Source organism: Gymnodraco acuticeps, unplaced genomic scaffold (genome assembly GCF_902827175.1).
Source record: "Gymnodraco acuticeps unplaced genomic scaffold, fGymAcu1.1, whole genome shotgun sequence".
Classification (NCBI taxonomy): domain Eukaryota; kingdom Metazoa; phylum Chordata; class Actinopteri; order Perciformes; family Bathydraconidae; genus Gymnodraco; species Gymnodraco acuticeps.
Genome location: NW_022990940.1, coordinates 1,083,331 through 1,107,776, shown reverse-complemented (window position 1 = coordinate 1,107,776; position 24,446 = coordinate 1,083,331). Strand labels below are relative to the sequence as shown.

The 24,446-nt window shown below is 41.2% G+C and overlaps 1 protein-coding gene across 10 annotated transcripts; it reads left to right on the top strand.

Annotated features, from left to right (window-relative positions):
- Window positions 1–140: 140 nt before the first annotated feature.
- gigyf2 (GRB10 interacting GYF protein 2) lies at window positions 141–23,340 on the top strand. 10 transcript variants are annotated; one of them, XM_034234567.1, is made up of 29 exons: window positions 141–241; window positions 2,218–2,269; window positions 2,421–2,583; window positions 2,704–2,799; window positions 3,984–4,092; window positions 5,160–5,265; window positions 5,382–5,422; window positions 5,520–5,555; window positions 5,683–5,775; window positions 6,244–6,452; window positions 6,638–6,773; window positions 7,268–7,489; window positions 7,609–7,778; window positions 14,751–14,907; window positions 15,028–15,194; window positions 15,775–15,869; window positions 16,195–16,317; window positions 18,010–18,140; window positions 18,259–18,359; window positions 18,941–19,081; window positions 19,185–19,343; window positions 19,431–19,673; window positions 19,750–19,875; window positions 19,968–20,264; window positions 20,772–20,977; window positions 21,115–21,269; window positions 21,376–21,602; window positions 22,220–22,355; window positions 22,433–23,340. In XM_034234567.1, exons 2-29 carry the CDS (start codon window positions 2,232–2,234, stop codon window positions 22,498–22,500), a joined length of 3,951 nt encoding a protein of 1,316 aa, XP_034090458.1. In that variant the 5' UTR covers window positions 141–241; window positions 2,218–2,231; the 3' UTR covers window positions 22,501–23,340. The 10 variants fall into 10 exon arrangements, with proteins under 10 accessions (XP_034090458.1, XP_034090457.1, XP_034090456.1 ...); XM_034234566.1 differs by having other exon boundaries at window positions 21,376–21,605; window positions 22,217–22,355; XM_034234565.1 differs by having other exon boundaries at window positions 18,223–18,359; window positions 21,376–21,584; window positions 22,217–22,355.
- Window positions 23,341–24,446: the final 1,106 nt, after the last annotated feature.

The window sequence follows — 24,446 nt, the reverse complement described above, 5'->3', positions numbered from 1 at the left end:
AATACGGATGTGTTTTGTGATATATTTGTGTCCATTATGAGAATGATAAAAAAACATTGATAATATTCACCTGGTTGTTTGAGCACCAGTCAGCAAATCTGTACACGACATACGGGTTTTATCAGATGTCATGTGACCTACACTCAGCCATCTTGTGGAAAGCGAGAGAGAGAGAGAGAGAGAGAGAGAGAGAGCGCTACACAACTCGCATACAAACCTTGTGCTGTCAGAACAAGCAGAGGTAAGACAGCCAAAGTTTAATACACTAACGAAGGAAAATCGTATATTTCGGTAAAGCTCCACGTCAGAGAGTCATATTGTGAAGAGCAGTTGTGCTTGGGATTGTTGTTAAATCAACATGTTTGCTTGGCCTCGCAGCACCGGGCTCCAGTGACTCAGTATGCCGCGTCCGGACCGAGTGAAGTGCGGGATGGTTAGAGGAGGAAATGTTGTTATGGATCCAGGCTGCGCGAAGGCCGCGTGTAGCTAGTTAGCCCAACTGTTAGCATGCTAGCATTGAGGATAGGGATTACCTCCTGTGTAAGATCAGTGTTGCCTTGGTCATTTACGTTAGACCATATGACAATGCGTTTTTCCTTATGGGTAACACATGTATTTCAGTGCATTATGTCTCATATTCACGTATGACACGCAGACATTAGCTACGTTGGGATATAAAGCTTATTGCTAGCTGGCGAAATGCAGAGGGCTAGCTAATGCGCTAGCATAACTACCGTTGGCTAACAAGAATACCCTGGTGTGGCAAATGCAAGTAGAAAGTAACACAACTCTACTGACAACATTCAACATAACTATTAATTCACGGTCAACCTTTATCCGATAGGAAATGTGTTGGCTAATGTCAGTTACGTTCGTCTTGTGTAAAGCTACATTACCCATGTTAGCTGTGCAATCTACTGGTTAGCTTGCTATTTTAACTAACGTTAGTGATGATTTACACTTAACCTTCCCGATTGACTATTTCGGATCTTTCCAACTTTAACATGCATCAGTAGTGTTAACCAGAGTTAGCCACAATGTACTACAGCACGGTGGGTCAGTGTGACTCAATGTATTTAGCTGTGTGTTTGATTTGCGTTAACGTTACACGATGTACAGAAAGTGTTAGTTAACAATCGGGACAGCTTTGAAAGAACACAGGGATCTGTCACCTTTTTCGCTGATTCAATCCATATGCCTTTTTTAAAAGTCACAATCAAACTTTTAAAGGGTATTTTGTTTTGAACGGATTGGGTAGTTTGCGAGATAGGATCAAAAGTAGTTTCTTACAAGTCGTATCTTTTTTATTTATTTAAACTTTTGTTTGTATACTGTATTTTATCACTGGTGCATGTGCAAGTCGTGTAGGGGAATTGTCACAAATGCTTGTAACTTCAATGCAGTTATTGTATTTATTGCTTTAACCACCAAGTTACACGTGGCTTATCCTGGCTTCCATATGGTCAGTGTGTGTACTGTCGCCGTTTGTGCCCGATATTTGAACAAGCTTTGCGAAGTCATAAATCATTGTTTTCCAGTCAAAGTATGAAGGAAAAGTCTTGGTAATGGATAAACATATATAAAAGAACTTAAAATCCTATTGGCAAAAACCATTTTTTGTAGTGGTTTATTTCCTAAAGGCTGCATTCGTTGTCAGTTACAGGTGTCCAGGCCCTCTTTGCAGACTGGGAGACTTCCTAAAATAGCTTTAGCAGATTGAAATTGTACACTGCTAGTGGGATGGGCTATATATCCTGAGGAGTTGTAATTCTTTAAAGCTGGTAACAAAACCTTACATCTGTTTCCAAATTATATTGAGCAGAATTTTTCTATGGTAAATTAGTTGTGATAAATAATTGATTAAGCAAAACTGTTATCATAAAACAACATGGTTTATATTGTATTTTTGTAGATAGTTATTGATTGCAAGACAGTACTGCAGTTAAAATTGACAATAACCTAATCTTGTTTTCCTTAATAAAAAAAGATGCAAATGATTTTTTGAATGGTAATACATGTGCATCCCTAAAACCAATTGTTAGTAAATGTTTGTTTAACAAAACAAGTTACATAATCTGTAGGATTTTTATTTTCTGTGCAATTCTTAGGTAAATTATTTACAGTGACAATGTGTACATTTAATTTCCAACCGTAGTACTGCTATACTATAATGATACTAAGTGGCACTAATCCCTTTTCTTCTTTTTATATCTGTAGAACTTCGAGGAAGAATGGCCGAAACCCAGACACTTAACTTTGGACCAGAATGGTAAATGAACTGGCATAAATTCATGATTTGGAAGTTGTGAAACTGGTTTTATGTAAAGTCATACATGTCTAGTGCCACCTCAGCTTTTTAAGTGTTTTCTGCTCTTATGTCCCTTCTGCTTTTACCACCCTTTCTCCTCCTCTCTTTGCAGGCTCCGTGCCTTGTCTGGAGGTGGGAGCAGCGGTATTGGTGGTGGAGGAGGCGGCTGTGGGGTTGTCTCTCCACCCCTCTCACCTGCATTGCCAAAGTATAAACTCGCAGAATATCGCTACGGAAGAGAAGAAATGTTAGCACTTTATATAGAGGATGACAAGGTTGGTAGGCCTCCAGGTTATATTAATTATTATATAATTAAATAACTTGTACAAGTTGTATTCCTGCCAGGATTAGATATTCATTCTCCTTGTTTTCGTCTAATTGTTTTTCTCTGCCAGATCCCCTTAGACCTTCACGATAAAGAGTTCCTGCCCATATTGCAAGAGGAGCCCTTGCCGCCCCTGGCACTCGTGTCTTTTACAGAGGAGGAACAGGTAGGTGTTCTTTTACCAGGTCTTTATCTAGGTCAGAGATCAGAAACAGTTCCAGACCAAGATACATATCATACTGCCCTTAGGCTAGTTGGCTTCTTATTGTAATTTCTCAGATTGCTTTTGGCAATCTGGTTACCAAATAAAGAGCAAATCAAAGTTTATTTCTAAAGCACATTTAAAAGCGATTTTTGGTCGGGCCAAAGTGCTGTACATGTAATAAATACTACAATCACTTAAAAACACATTACTACATTCATAATAAAAGACAATCAATTACAACAGATATATAGAAAACACAGGGAAAAGTCAGGAGTCGTGCTCCGCTCTGACTAAAAGGCCAGGGAGAAGAAGTGTGTTTTTAAGCGTAGATTAAAAAACCCCTAGGGTCTGGGCCGACCTCACATGGAGGGGCAGAGTGTTCCAGAGCCTGGGGCCAGCTGCTGCGAAAGCTCGGTGCCCTCGGGTTTTGAGCCTGGTCTTGGACACTATAGCAGCAGCTGGTCAGCCGACCTTAATGCTCTGGCTGGGGTGTAGCGTAGCGCTGGAGGAGTTCGGCTATATAGGCAGGAGCCAGCCCATTTGGTGCTTTTAAAAACAAATAAAAGGAGTTTAAAATCAATTCGGAACCTAATTGGAAGCCAGTGCAATGAGGCCAGAATTAGGGTGATGTGGCCAGTGAGAAGACGTGCAGCTGCGTTCTGCACTAGCTGCAGACGTTTAATTGACGCCTGGTCCATACCCACGTACAGAGCGTTGCAGTAGTCCAACCTCGAGGTAACAAAGGCGTTAATAACCCTTTCCAGGTCTTTAAAAGATAAAAACGACTTTGTCTTGGCCAATAGTCGTATTTAAAAAAAATCAGGTTTTGACTACGCTGCTGACCTGCTTATCGAATTTAAAAGTGCTATTGAAGGTCACTCCAAGGTTCGTGACAGAGGGGAGGATATTATTTTTGAGGGAGCCCAGAATATCAACCTGGGAGGCTGGAGGTTGGGGTCCAAAAAAGATGACCTCAGTCTTGCTCTCATTGAGGTTGAGGACATTTTGGCTCAGCCAGGATTTGATCTCTGCTAAGCAGTTCATCAATAGCTGTAATGAGTTGTCATTTGAATTTGAAGCAGTCACAAAGCAGAAAGTTAAGAGTGTATCTTTTGTCCCCCCCCCCCCCTCTTTTGTGTTTGCAGAGAAATTTTTCCATGTCTGTAAACAGTTCAGCTGTACTCCGGCTGACAGGGCGTGGAAGCGGTCCGATAGTAGGGGCACCAAGAGGCCGAAGTACCTCAAGGGGTAGAGGTAAGAATTTAATTAAGATCATACCAGGATGTTTCATGTTTCCTTTCTCTTTTCAAGGATACAAAGCTGCAGGTAGACGCATTATGGTGGATTTCTTTTTTAAGTTACTCTTTATTAAAGCCATTTTGCTATTTTGCCTATGCAGTTTCAGAAGTCACAACAAGCACAGATATTTAGGAAGCATTTGAAGAATCCGACCAGCTGGGACAAGGAGTGTAATATTAGCACTCTGTAGGTATTGTGCCTGATCAGCACACACTGCTGCAGCTGCTTGAATTGTTGATGTGTCTAAAACATAGAGAAACCTGTTTGAGTTCAGTCTGATGGTATCAAGAACTCACACATTCAGACACCGTATCCCTCCTCAAATCAGTTTAAGCTGATTAATGCTTTTTATACTGCTAAATCTGAATGCTCAACCTACACCCCAACTCTCAAGTACTGTCAATTCAGTCACTTGTTAGCCTCGGCCGTTTTTAAAACGCATAAAAGAATAATTTGACCAGTGGGGTATTTACTAAAGTATGTTATGTTGTAGAACAAAACATGAAAACATGTATTTGGCTTTTGTAAACCACAGACCTTACTTCAGCCATCTAATACAAAATAAAAAGCATTGACTTGAATACGAGCAAACCAGCAATGCTAAAATGCTGACTCATTTCTGGGTCTTACGACTCATTCCTGCACCACTCCTTTTCTTCACCACTTTAAAGCTTGTTCTCTTTACTGTTTATTGTGCATCCTTGTATAAATATGGAAAAGTACAGCATTATTAGATTTTGTGCATGGATCATGATATTTCAGCTATATATTTATGCATATTATTATAAAGTGAATCCACCCAATACTACTGGCTGCAGAAGGTGCTATAGACTTTCTGATGTGGAAAATCTACATATGTCTTGTGCGACCCCCTGCTGATGTTTGAACTGAATTTGGTCCTTTGACCACATGTTGAATATCCCACCTAAAGACTAGTTCATGCTAAGCAGTCACACATAGTCAGTAGCTAATTAACCCTCTTAAGGTCACGTTAACTCACGTCAACCTGTGGTTGTCCTCAGGCCGGGGAAGAGGAGATGGAGGGTTTTACCAAAGAAGTTTTGATGATGTGGAAGGTTTTGGTCGTGGAGCGAGGGAGATGCATCGCTCCCAAAGCTGGGAAGAAAGGTATGAAGATGCCCATTTGTGGTGTTATGTTTAAAATAAATTGTTTTAACTGTATGCAAATGGTCAATCAATATGTTTGTAATGAGCTTACATAATGTGTTTATTTATCTCACCAGGGGAGAAAGAAGGTTTGAAAAACCAGGTCGAAAAGACCCAGGTCAGTGTTAAATTCAGTTATTATCACTAATAATCCATACATGATGTATTCATTGGCCAAAGCACTGACTTATCTACTTGTTGCTCTCTCTCCTCAGTTGAAGTTGTTCCAGGACATTTTCCGATGATTCCCGGTAAGTTTGCTTTTGTTTAAAATTGACCAGTGATTTCAGAGTTCTTAACTAAGTGTAAACGGCTGTGGTTGAAAATAACAGTGATAGCTTTACTTTGAACTAACCCTCCACCCACTACTCTCTGCAGTCCGAGTCAACTATGAAGACGGTGTAACCGGCCTACCGAGGAAGCAAGACTTCACGCGTTCAGAGAGTGAGAACTGGCGTTCTGCTCAGAATGGTGAGGATGATGAGGGGGGCTGGTGCCCGGCGGGGTCTCGATGGGACAGTGAGCGGTGGTGCCCCCCGAGCCCAGGTGGGGGCAGTACTGACCCTTTAACCAATATCTCTTTATTAAAAAAGAAGATTTATGTTGACCTGCAGTGTTTGTTGTTTAGTTAGCTACTGATTAGGGTGCAGTTGTGTTGCAGTCTGTAAACTGTTGTAGGGGCTGTTAAATTATTTCAGCGCTCGACAGAATATATTCTTACCTTCTGCTAATTTAAGGGGTATTTTCAAGCACAACTTCTTCTTGTGTATGATGGAAAGTTTGTCAGCGTGGATATCAGCATAATATACTTCAACTAATGGCACATGTTTTATGTAAATTGGATCATTCAATGCAGGCCTAATTGTTGCCATCTTCATGAAGCTACTGTAGATTTGGGGATTATGATTGTTTCAAAATGCTACCTATTTGTCTTTTCAGCGGAAGGGCCTCGGTCGGCAGGGTGGCGGGAACTCCCAGATCAGCGTCGTCGTTTCCCATTCGATGCCAGAGAAGACGAGCGCGGCTACAGGAGGCCGCGATCAGGCAGCGGCAGCCTGGACGACGACAGCCTGCCAGAGTGGTGTCTGGAGGACGCAGACGAGGAGGCGGGCACCTTCGACTCATCGGGGGCCTTTCTCTCACTCAAGGTTAGAGGACACCTGAGAATAAATCATTGAGTTTCTTTTGAATGAAGTATTGATTTGCTATTTATTCACACAAATGGCTCGTCCACACTATTACGGAGCAGATCATCTCTTTGGGGCCAAGTCTGAATGTTCTTTGGGATACTAGCTTTGTAGTTGCTGTAATTTTGTTCTTTTTGTGTATTCAGAAAGCTTCCAAGGAGCCAATTCTGGAGGAGGGAGAGCTGGACTTCAAACCCTTGGAAGAGTGTGAAGAAGGCCTGGAAGAGGACGACTGTCAACTCAAAGGGACCAAAGATATTGAAACGGATGCAGAACGAAAAGGTCAGATATGTTGTTTTTCCTTACACATGGTTTCACTCGGCGCATCAGCCCAAAACAGCAGGGATTTGCATTTCCATTGCACTAAGGCTACCTGCTTCAAGGTGTGTCTTTAACTCAATCTTTCCTTTTCATTTCCATTGAAGCCATCTAAATATAAGTAACTTTGTTTTTGAAAGGCTTTTAATATGAATATCACATGCAATTCAGAAACTCCATCAGCAGTACATTTACAACACTGTTGTCATAATGAAGGTGAAATCAAATGTGATCCAGATATTTGAAAGTACAAGCAAGGATTTAGAAGATCATTTCAAATGCTAACCACAGAGATCTGGTATGAAGCTACAAAACACCTTAAAAAAAAAAGTTTGTCTCTGTGACTCAAATAGCTATGTCCTCATGTTTATTGTTTAGTACTGCAACATCATCCCTCAAGAGAACTCGCATAGACAAGGCCTCCATCTCATTACTATACATTTTCTTTAAATATATAGAGTATTCGAGAGCATCAGAGGAGGCGTTACCTGCAGCCCCTCCTGTCTCCGAGCCTCAGTCTCGGTCCCTGATCCAGCCAAACAGAACAGAAGAGTCTGAGAGGCCGATTGAACGGCAGCCACCGCTGGAGCTGCCCCCAGAGAACTGCAAAGCCCCCCTGCACATCCCCATGTCCAACAGCATGCGTGAACCCATGAACCACATTTCTACAACCCTTGCAGGTGGGATTTGAGTCTTAAATAAAATGTCCCCTTTAAAATGACTTTTTTTTTTAACCATTTATCCACACCTACCAAGAAAACCACCTAATATCTAATTTTCACTCATACTGTTTTTGCAGAAGTATCTGCTCCATCACCCAGCGTCCAGCTATCGCAAAAGCACATGGTGGTCCCCGCGGCGATGAAACATCCTTTGTCCTTCTCCTCGAGTTTAATGGCACCTATTGGCAGGCCCACGGCTGTGTCACACGACACAGATGAAGACGAGAGACTCAAACACTTTGAGCAGGTAAGTTGGCACATCTAACATGAAAATCAGACTAGCCTGTATTCCACAAACAGTAGTGAGATATCTCCAACTGAATTGAAGGATCTCTTAAAATCATGTACTTATTGAAAAGGTTATTTTGAGAATTATAAAAGAGGCGTGGCTAATCTTTATTTGAATACTGTGATGCATTCCATAGAACAGGGATTCTCAAACCTTTTTCAATCATGTACCCCCTTTGAAAAAAAAAATTGAGCCAAGTACCCCCTGATCAGCGCAAAAACAATTTGTTTGGGAAAAAAAGCCTATATAAAGAGGTACAGTACCGCCTTGCGCCATCAGTGTCTGATTTATTAACACAACAACCTTGTAACTGAGAAACACTTAAATGCTACATTTCAAATGTTTACAATCCATCACTAAATGCATGGCCAACCAATTTCAATATCATGCAATAACACTAAGACGACATTAGTTGCATTTAACTGATCTTTTTAATAAGTTGTACTTACAATTTAGTGAGAAACATGGACTTGTGCTTCACTGAGGATCTTTGTCATTCTGACAGGGAGGCAACTGCAGTTATTACACTTCGTGTTTTGAAATATGTGTAACTCTAGTCCAGGGGTGGGGAACCTTTTTCCTCTCAAGGGCCATTTCAATTTTTACAATATCCTCAGAGGGCCGTACAAATGATTGACCTCTGCTTAAAAAAACTAAAATCACAGCCCATTCATTTCATTCTGTGCAAAGAAAAAGCAACCTCTTAATCCAGATATCTCACCATGACTCGCGCATGCATGCACGTCCACGGTGTGGCGTGACCACCAAAACAGAAAGATATGGACACAAGATGTGTGCAAATATATTTAGTTTCCTATCCATGTGAACATGATTTAAGTGGGGGGGGGACCTAACCTCCTCTAGGGGGGTCCGGGGGACATGCTCCCCCGGGAAGATTTGTTTTTAAATGTTGAAGTTAAAAGCATCAATCTGGTGCACTTTGAGAGCAACATTAGGAGATCTATGGAAACATCTCTCAACACCCATATGAAACAGAACTGGAAGCAGATTTATTTTTCTTTATGAATATTTGACAAATCACTCTCCTTTCAAACTGTGTTCTTCTTTATTAATAACAACTTTTTTTTACTGTCATATAGTATTTTATACCTGTTTACTTTATTCTCTTATTTTTTTATAACTATAATGATCATATAAAGATGTGCCTTTACCTCACTGGTTGGAGAAAAAGCTTCTTATATTCATTAGCATAGCTAGCTAACCAGATGCTAATAACAACAAAGTTATTGACTGTATGATCAGTATGACAGATGAACAGATCGCCACTGGGCTTACAACTAAAGACACAGACACGCAGAAACTGCAGCATGTGTACGGCTCCTTATCGGTACTGCAATTTCTGAAGTGCCGGAGTGGCGTTCTGGTGCTCACTGCTCTCCGTCAGAACTACACCCCTGTCAGTCGAGACCGGTCGAGACATATACCACGTGATGACACGTTAGGCTCGTGTTGTGTTCAAGGACCCTGACCTTGGCCAGGAAAAACAGGCTTACTCGCTTGTTTAATTTTTTGCGGACTAGATTTCTTACATTTTTTTTCTTTTTTGCGTGTGTTTCTAAATTACCTTGAGGGCCGTACCAAATTGTCTCGCGGGCCGTATGCAGGCCGGAGGTTCCCCACCCCTGCTCTAGTCTATTAATATAAAACCCACACTGCTCAAACTTCGTTACTTTTCCTAAAATTGGTATATTTATCTATTTTTTTTTTCTTTTTCTTTTTCATTAACATAAAATAAATCTCACGTACCCCCTGCATTACTCCAAAGTACCCCTAGGGGTCCGCGTACCCCCATTTGAGAACCTCTGCCATAGAAGACCATAAAACAATAAAGACAACCCGTGTCCACTAATGGCGCATTTCCACTGCAGCGGGTAGCCCCGTTTAAGCGTCCTCAAGCGGCCAGGCCAGTTTTTGGTGGCCTTTCCATATAGCGTAGCACTGGCTAGCGGGTACTTTTTCCGGCCCCATAAAATCGTGGTTCTATCAGGCCAGGGCCAGGCCTGAACTAGTGACGTCAACACTCTCGACTGCTGATTGGTCAGAGAGAATCGTCACAAGATCGCGCGCGAGATCATCCCTAGCGGTGCATATATCTAGAAGCAAGCTTGCAGCATTTTTATACACAGCATTTTTGTAAACTGAGGAGCTACAAAAATGGCAACGTCAAAGAAAAGCACACCGTGGTCGACCGAGGAGGTGACGACGTTCCTACATCTCATTGGGGATGATAAAATCCAGCGGGAGCTCGACGGTATGGAATGCCATTTAAGCCAAAATTAAATAAATAAATAATTAAATAAATACATATATATATAAATATGCCTATGAAATAAATTCTGAAATAAATAAATGAGGCAATAAATATGTATACATGTACATGTAAATACACATTTATTTATTTCATGGGACTTTTATTTCATAATGACACATTTATTTATTTCAAGAGACTCGTATTTCATAATGACGCATTTATTTATTTCAGGTGACTTGTATTTCATGATGAGACATTTCCATTCCTTATATGCAAATGAACGGGGCGTGGTTAGCTCACAGATCCAGAGACCCAGACCAAAGCCACAGCACCACACTGACTACTCGAGAAGAGGAAGAAACTGGAGGAGAAGGACTAAGGCAAACTACTAAATTCTCAGTCAGACATCGCATGTAATCTGATACTCTAAATTTCACCCGCCAGAAATGTTCGCTTCTTCTTCGGTGTAAATTGTCCGTTGGCAATAGTGATGTGTCGGTCGCGATAATGTGCACATTATCCCGCTTATTACATGGCCACATTCTCAACAAAGTAACGACATGACTCCCAATATTAATTGAAATGCTTTTATGGATTTAGAAAATGATTTGATTGATTTCAAAAATAGTTTTATGTATTGATTTAAATTGACATGCATCCTCTAAGAAAAGTAGTCCGTTGTTACTGTTTGAACTAACGTAGCAACGGCAGGAACTGCTTCAATAGTGTTTTTGAGGAGATTTTTGATTACAGATTTGAAAACATCGTTGCTTGCTTTAAAAGTAGCACAATTCATTATGTCAAACCTTGGAAAGTATCTAGATATCCCTGCCCTAATGCCAAAGTAACTGGCAACTGAATATGTGTCGCCGTTTGATGTCTATGTCTGGACCGCTGCGTAAAAAGGAGGGTTTCTGCCCCATTACTTCTCTTCTTACTTCTATAAGAATAAAACACGGAGGACGGAGATCTCTTTTTCTCCCCCTCTTCTGACAGCCCAGCAGCTGATCTCAAAGCACGCTCCCCTCTCCTGCAGGGGGGCGTGGTCAGCTGCAGCTCACAGAATCAGCCCCCTGCAAAAACAGCGCTGGAAAGAGCAAATAGAGCGAAAAAAAACCTATATGTATATACTTTATATAGGTCGATACAGTAGCCCCTTTTTAAAAAAATAGTTTTTATAGGTGTTGCTATCTGTTTTGTGTAGCGTGGTTCTACAAGCAAGTCAATGCATTCATTGGGTGGTATCGGAGAGTTACACGGGTCTGTAAATGCAATGAAAACAATTGGCCACAGCAAATCATTTATATTAAACATGTAATTTTTACTTTTGAATACTTCAGTACAAAGGTTGTATTGAATAATTTAAGTGATATATGTGTACACATATAATTAATCAAAACAGGGCTACATTTGATTTAATTAAAAGGTATAATAAGTGGTAAACTGAAGAGCCGTTTGGGAGCCGAAAGAGCCGGCTCTTCTTGGTGAGCCGAGCCAAATGATCCGGCTCACCAAGAAGAGCCGGAATTTCCATCACTAGTTGGCAAACCAGGCAAAAATAAATAAATAAAAAACATAATAAATAAAACAAAAATCTATGATCTTTCCTGACTTAATGTTAGATAATTTTACCTACCCCAGTTTCACTAAAGGTAAACAGTGCCTTTCTGGTAGCTCTTTCTCCCTCTCCTTTTGTTCCCAAAATACCAACCACACTCCATTCCCTCTCTGCCTCTAAAACGTTATCCTTTAGTTTTTCTCTTTCAGCTTTATAGATGTTCCACTTTTTTTTTTAACTCCACAGTTCCTACACTTGTCACTGTTACTTTTCCCCATGACATGCAGCGTACCATTCAATGCCGTGTGATTTATTCTGAGTCTAGCTAGCATCATTTCCTCCCTTCTGTTTCTTTCTTTATAAATATTTGTCTGCTGGCATACCAGCAGACCAGCATTTATCTATCACCAGCTTATGTTAGTATTAAATATACAATGTATTCTGGTAACTATCAAAATAAAGACATTGTATAGTGTTCATAACAGTATTTTTATTTAATAAATTATACTTAATACAATAATATTACAAAAAAAACCTACATCTAAATAAATATATCATCTAAAATAGATGCATTTGATTTAAAAATAACAAATATAATTCAAAATGTAAACGGCAACAAAGAAATTATAAACATTTTTTTTCTTTTTCTTGTTAATATCCATTATCTTCTCTGTTGTGTATCTTCCGGTCTTTGCCAATCTGGCCAGCATTTCTTGGTCCTCCACGTCTTTCTCGTACAGCCACTGCTTGAAATAAACTGAAAATAAGAAACAACAATGTTTTAACAAATCGTATTAAATAATCTGATAGAACTGTGAACAGAATAGCTGTAACTTTAACAAAATAAATAACTCAGTTACCTCTAATCATTAACCCATGTTTGTATAATTGAGTTAACTCCGTGTGTTGCTGCTAGCATACATAACACCTGACGTGGAAACGTTACTCGTGGATGGGGCTACAGAGCTACTAGAAAGACAGTGGAACCCGGTGCATTCCTCCGTCTGAATGTGGAGCACTTTTGCTAAATGTTTAGACAAATTGCTCGTGTTACCGCCCTTACATGCTAAATTCTTATTGTACTTTTGGCAACAAGCATTTTCCACCTCAAGACCAAGCCCCCAGGAAGTGTGCCGGACTCTGAGGAAAATATTCGTTGTGTCCAAACGGCGGTACTACAATTTCCTTATCAGTTTGTGATGTCGACCGGCCCAGAAATACTTTTTCCCATTGACTAACATTGGGAAAGAGACGTCTGTAACTCGGTGGATAATTTTTTTGAAACTAAATAAACTACCCAGTATGAACTATTGTATAGCCCTAGAATCATGAAGTCCTTAAAGTTGTAAAATGCACTAAAAGCCAAATCTAGATTTATTCTCTCTCTACATTCGTGAGCCGATAGTGTATGCTCGGGGGACGGGGCTTAAGGGGCGCATTCGCTGTGAGTGCACAAACGGGTTCTTCTACTCTGACAGCCAGGCATGACGGGTAATTTGTGACGTTTCGTTCTCTCAAAAGTTGGGCCATTTTGACTTCATGCGCCAATGAGCAGCTCTCATAGGAAAGAATGAGACCCCACCTCCTACACTGAATCCAGTTCTTATTATACATCCATGCTCAAGACGGGTAACATAACTACCCTCGGGGCTTAGTTCTCGTGTGTGTGTGTGTGTGTGTGTGTGTCGCCCCCGCACCGACCGGGGAGAGAGAGATCTCGTCTGGATTGGAAAGATCGAAAATAAATCATAGACGCACTTTGTAGTCTTATTGCATATTAGAAACGGAGTTGGCGACAGTAAGACTGCGATATAATGTTTATGTAGATATAATACATATGACATCTATTTTTTAAATGTCTCCAGTACCGATAAAAAGATCGATAACGTTGGACCTTAACGGTACCACGGTCTTTAATAATTCAGCCCCGGGGCCCCGTTAATACTAGGGCTCTGTACCCATCCCTAGTTTTAATTAGTACATCATCAATATTACATTTCAAATAACCAAGTACTTGGTATCTCACAAAGAGCAAGTGGCTAGTGTTGCTAAGAACATACCTGGTGATGATGGTGGCTCTTCGCTGCAGGATCTGGTCGATGTCCTCCTAGCAGAAGCGATTGCCTTCGTCGTTCTCGTCCATGATGGAGGCGTAATTGGGTGTAATTGTGTAGCGTTGCTTACCTCCAGAAGGACTTTTAGCTGTTTCCCAGTAGAGACTAGAGAGAGCTGTCAGAGCGGTTGCTCTCAGAAGAGCAGCATTGGGCGGACCAGAGAAGACCAGAGAAGACCAGAGAAGAACCAGAAAAGCACAAGAATGGTTCTTGAACCGGTTTGGTTTATTGGCAGTTTGCAAACCACTTAAGAGTACTGGAGTGTGAAACAAAAGCTATTGAGTCAGTGTTGTGGTGCTGTTGCTTTGGTCTGGATCTGTGAGCTAACCACGCCCCGTTCATTTGCATATAAGGAATGGAAATGTCTCATCATGAAATACAAGTCACATGAAATAAATAAATGCGTCATTATAAAATACAAGTCATCTGAAATAAATAAATATGTCATTATGAAATACGAGTCTCTTGAAATAAATAAATGTGTCATTATGAAATAAAAGTCTCTTGAAATAAATAAATGTGTCATTATGAAATAAAAGTCCCATGAAATAAATAAATGTGTATTTAAATGTACATGTATACATATTTATTGCCTAATTTATTTATTTTAGAATTTATTTCATAGCCATATTTATATATATATGTATTTATTTAATTATTTATTTATTTATTTAATTTTGCCTTAAATGGCATTCCATACGACTGAACTCGAAATGTGAAAGAAAAAAAAAGCCGATTGCTCCTCCGACACTGCGTTGCTACCCTAGGTCCTAAACTGTAATGGAAATGCGCCACGGCCAGCGAGGCAGCCCGAGGCCTGAGCCAGGACGCTTAGGGACGTTTAAACGGGGCTACCCCGCTGCAGTGGAAATGTGCCATAACACTCCAAACACCAGCAGCCATGTTATGTTTGGTCTTATTGTTGTTTTGGTAACGGGTATCTAATTTATTTTCTAAACTGTTGTCTTTCCCCCATGTTTGACCAGGAAGCAGAGAAGATGGTAGCATACCTTCAGGATAGTGTGGTGGATGATGACAGACTTACAGTAAAGACTTCAGAGAAGCCCAAACCTGTAGGCCTTCCGCTCACCAACGAGGCCGCTCTCAAATGGTTCTACAAAGACCCCCAAGGGGAGATACAGGGTGAGAGATTTGAAGAGGTTTTATGTGCTCAAAATGGAACCTACATTCTGTATATTTATTTTCACAACAGCTGCAATACCACGCCTTAATCTCTTCTGCTCCCTTTTTGTTCTCTCTCAGGACCATTCAGCAACCCAGAGATGACGGAGTGGTTTCAGGCCGGTTACTTCACCATGTCTCTCTTGGTCAAAAGAGGGTGTGACGAGGTGTTTCAAGCACTGGGGGACATAATAAAGATATGGGGGAGAGTACCGTTCACACCTGGCCCAGCACCGCCTCCTCTACAGGTAAATGTTTGATATGTGTCCTGTTTCATTCATTATGTCCAAAGGTTTGCTTTGTTCTCAGCACTAGTTGCCAGTACTAGCCAGCAGGGGGTGTTATAGTCCACACTTTTTGCCAGTAAGATGTGTCAGGATAATATTTCATGTACTTTTAAGACCCTTCCTCTCTTCACTTCACTTGATGCATTTTGTAAAGGTTTGTTATGATGCAATTGAGATTTTGTCTTTGAGATGGCAACATTTACAGCTTGCAGATATAACTGCTTTCTGTTTTCTAAAGTAATTTAGTGTCCGTGTCCTCGATCCTTTTAACGATATTGGCACCCAAATTTAAACTACTGTACACTGTAATCAGTTGTTAGCATGATCTCTCTATAGCAACACGGTCAAACCGATTGGTTTATTGAAGATGAAATCACTCCCTTTGAAAATTATATTTAGTAGATGCAACTGTAGTGGCAATTGTAGCCTTGGTTGAATGGGAAAAGGCCACTATTAGCTTTTAGCACAATTGGATATGCAGTTCTAAACTTGTTTGTTTCTATCTACCTTTTGCTGTTAATGGCTATGATTGATCCCGCAGGCTGAAGGTGATCAGGAGAGGTTGAAGAGGCAGCAGGAGCTCACTGCTCTCAACCTCTACCAGTTACAGCAGCTCCAATATCAATACCTCCTCAGGTACACCACTCTCACATCTAACCCTACTTTGTTTGCAGTGGCAGCATGATTGCTTTTGTTTCATTCTGACAATAACAAATACACACACCTTAAACTACTTCACTTCCTGGACTTAATACAGGAATAGAGTTGATCTATGCTTCATGAATCAAAATGGCTCTCCACCACATAATACAATTGTAAATGATATATTACTACAACTAAATCACATTAATGCATATAGGAACTGAAAATACAGTACATTATTTGTCTATAATCATGTAAACGGTAACATATTCTTCCTGTTTGTCTCAATGATCTCGTCCATTTGTCCTCCAATGTCCAGGCAGCAGTATGCTCAGGCGCTGGCTCAGCAGAAAACTCTGAACTCGGCTCCTCTTCAACAGCAGCAGCAACACCAACAGCAGATCAACCTGCTTCTACAGCAATACCAGACCCTCAAGCTCAGGTTGGTACCCTACCTCTTAATGCATCAGTAACTGTGGTTAAGTGATTAGAAATCTTACATGTATTATTAGGGCTTGGACATGTACATCATTTTGCATAATGGGCTGTAAGAAGTGTTGCTGCACTCGTTCAAATCGTTGGGAGTCATTTAGACGGAGCCCAACAATGTGGTTCTGTAAATTGGAAATGGCTTATCACAGTAGTACAACTGTAATGCACGAACACTTGTGAAAGGGAAAGCATTAGGAGAGTATTGTCAATATGATATATTAAGGCGAGACACCCCAGGTGAATAGGGTACATTTTTTAACTTAAAGGTATCAGCTAGAAATTTCTCCAGTTAATTACTTACAATAAGGCAATTGTCTTATGTATTACAAGTTTTCTGAAATAGCATGTTTAAATATGCAAATTATCCATTATCTCATTAAATATGCACATATTTTAACACATTTCAGGAATCGAAATCTGAACTTTGGATATAGCCAGATTCAAAATTCTTGTTTCATTTTGTAGTCATATTAGTATCTAAGGCTTTTACAGAAGGGATATTGGATATCTCTTTTTATCACTCCATAAATCAGAAAATACTGTCAACAGCCCTAAAATATCCATTTTCGCCATGTTTTTAGGTATACAATGTTGCATAATTCAGGCTATGAATTATATATGAACAAACCCTTCTGTAAAAGCCTTCATAATATTGATAGGAATATAACTGGAAGGTTTGGTGTATGTACGTGCTACTGAAGTTGAAATTTCGAACTCAGAGTAGGAGAAGAAACTCATTTTGAGAAAACGACCTTTAAAGATTGCAGTGAGGCGCTAGCTAAACCCTCCTGTTCTTTGGATGATAGCTTGCGCATCGACGCACTCCGTGAAGGTATTTCATGTTCAGGGTCATTTTTTTGTATATAACCTTGCTTCGTGCAAGTGACAATTGTTGTCGTCTTCTCTGTGAACGTTTTTTTTTGCCGTTTTTTTGGCATTTTGAGATTTCAATTTCTAGCTGAAAGCTAACCAGGAAGTGTTTTAGCACACCACGTGACGCATCTGAACGAATCACGTTGTCAGAAATTGACACCAGCCAATGAGATTTCACGATTGGTTGCTGATACAAAGGAAATGACCATATTTGGATCCGATGAGATTGTGCAGGAGAGACGGAGCTTTCCAGCGATACCTCTGTTGACATGGTGCACACAGCGGTCGCAGTACTTTATGTTACGTTAGAATGCTAACTTTTGGTGAATTTAGGAGAAATCTACAGACGCAAATAGACAAACTATAGTAAAATAAACACTTAAATGTGTATTTTGTATGTTTTCCTTCCAAAAGCCTGAAAGAAAACATGTTATGGAATCAAAATAGCACAAAATCTCCAGTACTTGAAAAACGATGTTTTTGCCTGCCGTGTCTCGCCTTAAGAGTATCAATACATTTTTGAGTGAGGAGGATTCACTTAAAATGTTCCAAAGGCTTCATCTCCCCATGTTTAAAGAAAGACACTGATTCTCCATTTCAGGAAAAGGGTTGCTATGACAAACGGGGACTAAATCATTTTTTTGTGCGACGTATTTAATATTTATCTAAAAATAATCTTCTTTTCAAATGGGTTATCATAAGGAGTCTTAAGAAGAGTCAATAATGCCTTTAAGTGCAGCCTTATTTATCAACATGTATGTTTTTGCAGAGCGTCAGAGAGCCCCCTCCCTCCTGTGACCCGCTCCCCGTCTGTACCCGATACTGGTTCTGTGTGGGAAATGCAGAACTCGTCCTCTCAGGCTTCCTGTACACCCAACGTTCAACAAGCTGCTCCAAACAGTGAGTCTCTGCCTTGATTATAATATGTTTGCTTCTTTTGTAATCGCATGATAGCAATACAAAAATGTATGTCGTGTTACAGCAGGTGTAATGCATCATGTTGTATCGCACTCAACAGCGTGGGATGGCAGCAGCGTGTGGGATTTACCCATCGACTCCGTGGCTCAGGCGCCAACCATCGAGCAGATGCAACAGTTGGAGAAGTCAAAGTCGGCTAAGGTATTCCTGCTTTCTGTTGTCAGTGTAAAATGGTTTTGAAAAGGCTCATCTAACGTCATGAGTGTTTCCGCCAGACCAGTGCTGAGAGGGCGTCCACCCCGAGAGCGGTGGGTGATGGGATTTTGAATTCAGCCGTCCCTTATAGATACTATCTCTTTACGTCTTTACGAGGGACACCCCTCCTGGCATGGTCCTTGGAAGGTGCGGCGGTGTTGTGTTTTTTCCGTCACAGGAACACACTTTGCTTGCAGCGAAAATAATCTTTGCCCCTCCAACTGAGGGATGTCCTTTTTCCTTTTCGTAATTTCAAGCGATAAAAACTCTCGATCTTCCCTCAAATTATTACATTTTTTTGGACGCCCTCGGCTCGAGTTCAGGACGTTCCGAGCTGAATAAGGGCCTCAAATGACGGCATGACGCCCGCCTGGCGGAAACGCTGGTCATGATTCAATTATCTTGTTTTGGAATTTTTAAGGCTCAAAATTGTAGTTTCTTGTTTCGAAAGACGAGTTGAAGTATGAGTTAAGATATAGGATTGGTCGAAAATGTTCCCTACCATATTTTCTTGTATCATCCCACAGTTGGAGTTGGAAAGGCGTGATGCAGAAATGAGAGCGAAAAGGGAGGAAGAGGAGAGGAAACGGCTAGAAGAGGCCCTGAGGGCGCGACAGGAGGAAGAACGCAAGTGCTTGGCAGAAGAGGAGCTGGCACGGCACAAACAGGTGGAGCATACACACGATGTCAATCTGAAGAACTTCATTCCTTAGAGCTACTTCTTTATCGTGAGGCAATTTTCTGTGATGACTGACTGTTGTGAATCGTTAGGAGGAGGCATTAAGACGGGAGCGAGAGCAAGATGAGGCACAACGCAGGCAAAAAGAGGAAGAGGAGAGAATGGCACAAGAGGAAGCTCTCCGTAGATTAGAAGAGAGGCAGAGGGAAGAGGAGGAGAGAAGGAAACGAGAAGAGTTCCTTCGCAAACAGGTAAAGAAAACATGTCACACACTTCCTACCTCCTATCTGGATTTATGAAATCTCTCCCTAAATAGAAATGTGTTCTACTTTTATCAGGAGGATGAGCGCAGAAAGCAGGAGGAACTAGAAGCACTGAGGAGGCGTGAGGAGGAGAAGCGAGCAGAGGATGTGGCAGCAGCAGCTGCAGCTGTTTTAGCACAACAACAACTGGAGGAGCAGAAGAGGAGAGAGCAGGAGGCCCAGAGACAGCAGGAGCAGCAGAGACAGAGGCAGCAGCAGCAGGAGGCGCTCAGGAGGCTGCAGCAGCAGCAGCAGCAACAGCAGCTCGCACAGATGAAGGTAACGGCACAGAGGATGCAAAATGGACAGTACAAAATATAAACAAGGTCATTAAATACATCGTCCTGCTCTGCAGCTTCCGTCCTCTTCAAAGTGGGGCCAGCAGTCGTCGGTCAGCGCTGTGAACCAGAACCAGAGCGCCCTGTCGCTGGCAGAGATCCAGAAACTGGAAGAGGAGAGAGAACGGCAGACGCGAGAAGAGGTAAAGATGGCAGCCATTTCATTTTCATCTCTCCAAATGTTGTTTTTATGCACACTAACTCATGTCCTATTTATTCCTCCTCCCCCCCACAGCAGCGACGTCAGCAGCAGGAGATGCTGAAGCTCCAGCAGCAGCAGGCCCTGCATCTGGCTCAGCAGCCCCAGGCCAAGATGTCTAGCTGGGGCAGTGTGGCCACACAGCCGGCTGCCACCAAGTCGCTGCTGGAGATTCAGAGGGAGGAAGCCCAGCAGATGAAACAGCGGCAGGAGCAGCCGCAGCCACAGCAGCAGCAGCCACAACAACAACAACAACAACAACAACAGCAGCCACAGCAGCAGCCGCAACCACAGCCTGTCGTCCCACAGCAGAGCCGCAGTCAAAACAAAACTGTAAGAGACCAATTTTGCACTGTGTCTTATCAGCTAAAGGAGGGTATAAGAAATGTACGTGTCCAAAATATTTATTTAGTAACTAACGTTTGGTTATGAAAGCTTGGTTACTCTGAGCAGCTTATTAATTATAAGAAATAGCTGCTTAAGAGACAGAATAGGCACTATTTCACTACACAAATCTCATAGAAATTCAAATGATCATCAAAAAGATTTTAGATTTTTAATAACCAAGTATTTTGCTAAATAAATAAAAGGGCCAGAGTCCAGCATAACATAACATTATCCTCATATCTTTTTGTAATAGATCATTATTTCAGGATTTATTTGAATACAAATGCAACACTTAGGAAAGCTGTTGAACACCTTGGGTTTAAAGAAATTGTGATGTGCATTTTGTTACGTTTCTATGAGCCAATCAATGATTAGGTGATTTAAATGATAAGCAGATGAATCTCTAATGAAATGTATTGTGTTGTCAGTAACATTGTCTTGCTCTCGTCACAGACGTCGTCTCTGAGTAGCTCAGTTTGGGGCTCCATGAACACGAGCCCCTCCACTAACTGGGGCTCGGACTCCAGCAGCATCTGGGGCGACACAAACAACTCTAACTTGGGCTTCTGGGATGAGGCTGTGAAAGAGGCCGTGCAGCAACCGCCTCCAACCAAGAAAGCCAGCACGCAGAAGAACAACAAAGGCAACGCCAACCTCAGGTATTTAATAAGAAGGCCAAAAATAACCTTTGTTAGTCACAACCTCCTGCATGACTGACCATGTATGGATATGAGTAATACACAGATCCTAATGACTTCTTTTTGTCTTCCTCCTGCCTTTTTGTGTACACGTGAAGTAACTCTGTGAGTGGGCGGGTCAATAAGAAAGCCGAGGAGGAGGAGGAGAAGTTGGTCAAGTTGTTTAAAGGGGTCAATAAGAGCCAGCAGGACACCTTCATGCAATGGTGTGAGCAAACCCTGCACACCCTCAACACGGCCAACAATTTGGATGGTGAGACTTTAAAAATATACTTTCAAGGGCAGTCCACCTACAACTATTGGAAAAACCATTCCTTGAAGCCAAACTCACAAATATTCTCCGTCTGTCTCCCTGCCAGTTCCCACGTTTGCATCCTTCCTGAAAGAAGTGGACTCTCCGTATGAGGTGCACGACTACGTCCGGGCCTACCTGGGGGACACTCCCGAGGCCAAGGACTTTGCCAAGCAGTTCATCGAACGACGTGCCAAACAGAACGCTAACCAACAGAAACCGGCACCGCAGAACCAACAGCAAGCCCTCAAGCAGCAGCAGCAGCAGCAGCAGCAGCAGCAGCAGCAGCAGCAGGTGAGCCAGACTGAAACCGAACCAAGAGTTAAAGAGTCAACATATGGTGTTGGTCTTGTGTTCACAAATAGATGTCTGTTCCTCTTGCTGCCCCAAAAATAGATTGTACTATGGGTTATTTCTGACTTGCATGATCAGAGCAACATATCTCTGACGTAGTTTTGCTGTCATTCTCCATCAGCCACAACTGTTATTTACATTTCACCCAGTGACTCCCTCCCTCACGTCACCCCCTTGGATCAGCCCCAAAATATGTAATTGCGCCGCTTATTCCTTGTTACCTAATGGGAATGAAAACCAAACATGTCCATGTGTTCCTCTTGTATAAGCGATCTGGATGCGTATCATATACTTTGATAACGTGTTATATTTTGGTGTGTATCACTAATCTAATTTGCACCACAATGTTTCCGTTTTCTCCTGTCATCCAATGGCAGGAATGTTGTGTTTGTATTCATTGTACGATTAAATCACTCTCCATATAACTGGAATAATCATCAACCCAGCTCGGTCTTTGTGCAGAATCGTCATCATTCTTTGCTGCTACCACATTAAGTCAAGTGGTAACATCTCGCCCAGATCTTCAGTCTTTTAAATGTGCATGTCTGTCTGTCCAGGATTCTGTATGGGGTGGATCATCGTCGGTGTATCAGTCCAACCATACGAGCGCCCAGCAGCAACGCTTTGAGACCGTCACCTCAGGGAAAAAGAAAAAGAAGCAGAAGATGGTCCGCGCAGACCCCAGCCTTCTAGGTAAGAGCTAACACCAGTGTGCTACGTCTGAAAAACCTGCCGACGTGTCATTGCTAACTCGCTTTTTTCTTGTTCAGGTTTTTCTGTGAATGCCTCATCTGAGAGGCTGAATATGGGAGAGATTGAGACTTTGGAGGACTTTTAAGGGACTGCAGCCAAGCAAACCCCACTGACTGTATCCGTTTTGAACAGCAGCCGTTTTACCCGAACCCCCTCTGACACTGCCCCCCCGACTGCTTCCACAACATTCACCTTTTTATGTTCAGTTTCACATTTATCAGATGTACTCTGGTAATCCCTCTTTAAATTTCAGATTGTGAACCAACAGTCATCTCTTGAGGCAGGGTGTGTTTTTCCTTTTTGCTTTCGGACCTATAATCTGATGAAATGGACTGGAGCAAAGCAAAGTGGCCAGTGAAACATCCGACCAGCCCAGAGCAACTTGAGTTTCTGGAAAAAGTCTGCTGGAGCCTTGATGTTTGTTGGGCTTCAGATAGTAGTTCCCAGATCATGTCCTAAAATTCAAAGTGACTTCAAATTTCCAATTTGGCCTCCATTTAATGTTTTTTTTTAAATGTGTGGATATATGGGAAGGGTGGTTGGGGTATAATGGGAAAGGTTAGAGATTATATCCATTGGTTTTGTTTTATTTATTGAAAGTTTTGTCCCTTCACTTTAATCCCCCCCTTCTCTTTCCCCTCCCTGTTTTCTGCTGGGTGTTCATGGGTAATGACGGCAAAAGTAGAGCCCAAGGATTCGTGGCCACTAATGTCCTGTTTTAAGGACATATCAAAAGTTCCAAGTAGTTATCTATTTCTTGTAAAATACTAGGCTGTTTAAAGAATAAACTTTCAATTCTGCATCTGTATTATAATATATGAAAATGATCTGCTGGAGTCATACTTTTTTTTTATTGTGGTATGAAACAATAAAACAGTCTTATGTGTGGGCTGTTCACACCTCTGTCTGAGCTATTCAGAAACAACACACTTGTGCAGTATTCATTCAATTCACGCACACTCACTCGTTCACACTGACACGTTTGAAAGAGCCCCAAAGGTATAGAGGAAATTAAAAGCTGTACATAGAATAGATTGAAGCCAGCTATCAGCATTCACAGTGGTAATGGACTAAAGATCATTTAAATCCCTCTAAAATAAATAATTTTTAAATGAGTAATTTTATGTAACATGCGTTGGTCACAGTGAATTGCTACATATATTCTTTTGACTGTTATTTCCATCTTTCAGTTATGTTTGTGTGAAACAGACCCAATGCAGAAGATTAACTGCCAAATCACCAGTCCCTTATTTTTTTTAGGCTGATTGCTCTCTAGCTGAAAGACACCCTTGACTTAATTCCTAGATCATAAGTTAAAGCTAGTACATTATTTAAAGTACCATTGGTAATGTACAGCATTGGGAATCTGTACCTCAATTTAATGGCAAATATTGTAATGTATACTTTACTTCTTTTCTTATAACAGCTATAGTAATGTTAATGGGATGCAAGCCGACCGTTTCTGTAGCCCGATCCCACACTGAAGACAGAAGGTATTTAAAATCCTACAACTTTAATATGTTTATCTGTCTCTTCTGAGCTCCCCAGCTTTTTAGAAATCCTATACTCATTTTGCAGGAGCACCCCTTTAAAATATTGTTGCATTAGCAGGGCTGTACCGCATACTTTAAACCTTGGAAACTTTCATTAACTTTGACATTTAAATTCTGCGCAACTTCTTTCTTATTTGGTTATTCAGTCTACTTAAATGTGGTTCTTTGCACAGGTGCAGATAAAGACTATGAATACTAATATGAGTTTTAGATAACAGTTGTGGCTGAGTAGGATTGTTTCTCACTTGTGTAAACCAACAATTTCAATGAACTCTAAAGCGTAGTACAGTACAAAACTCGAAATGTATAGAAAAAAATAGACGGTATCTTTAACGACACTCACAAAATGTTATTTCTTATATATTGTCCTTCATTCCATATTTGTTGACGTTAACCCTTTTAAAGGAAAATAAACACACGTTTCACTGCGCTCACCCTCTACCTTGCCCCATGCACTGACAAGTTATGTTCATTTAAA

What these genes read in the sequence shown, in the direction of transcription:
- gigyf2 (XM_034234558.1), top strand. Translation starts at nt 2,232, where the DNA reads ATGGCCGAAACCCAGACACTTAACTTTGGACCAGAATG. An exon ending in AAGTACCTCAAGGGGTAGAG is followed by an intron (nt 4,093 to 5,159) that starts GTAAGAATTTAA and finishes GGTTGTCCTCAG; the next exon opens with GCCGGGGAAGAGGAGATGGA. An exon ending in AGCTGGCACGGCACAAACAG is followed by an intron (nt 19,082 to 19,184) that starts GTGGAGCATACA and finishes GTGAATCGTTAG; the next exon opens with GAGGAGGCATTAAGACGGGA.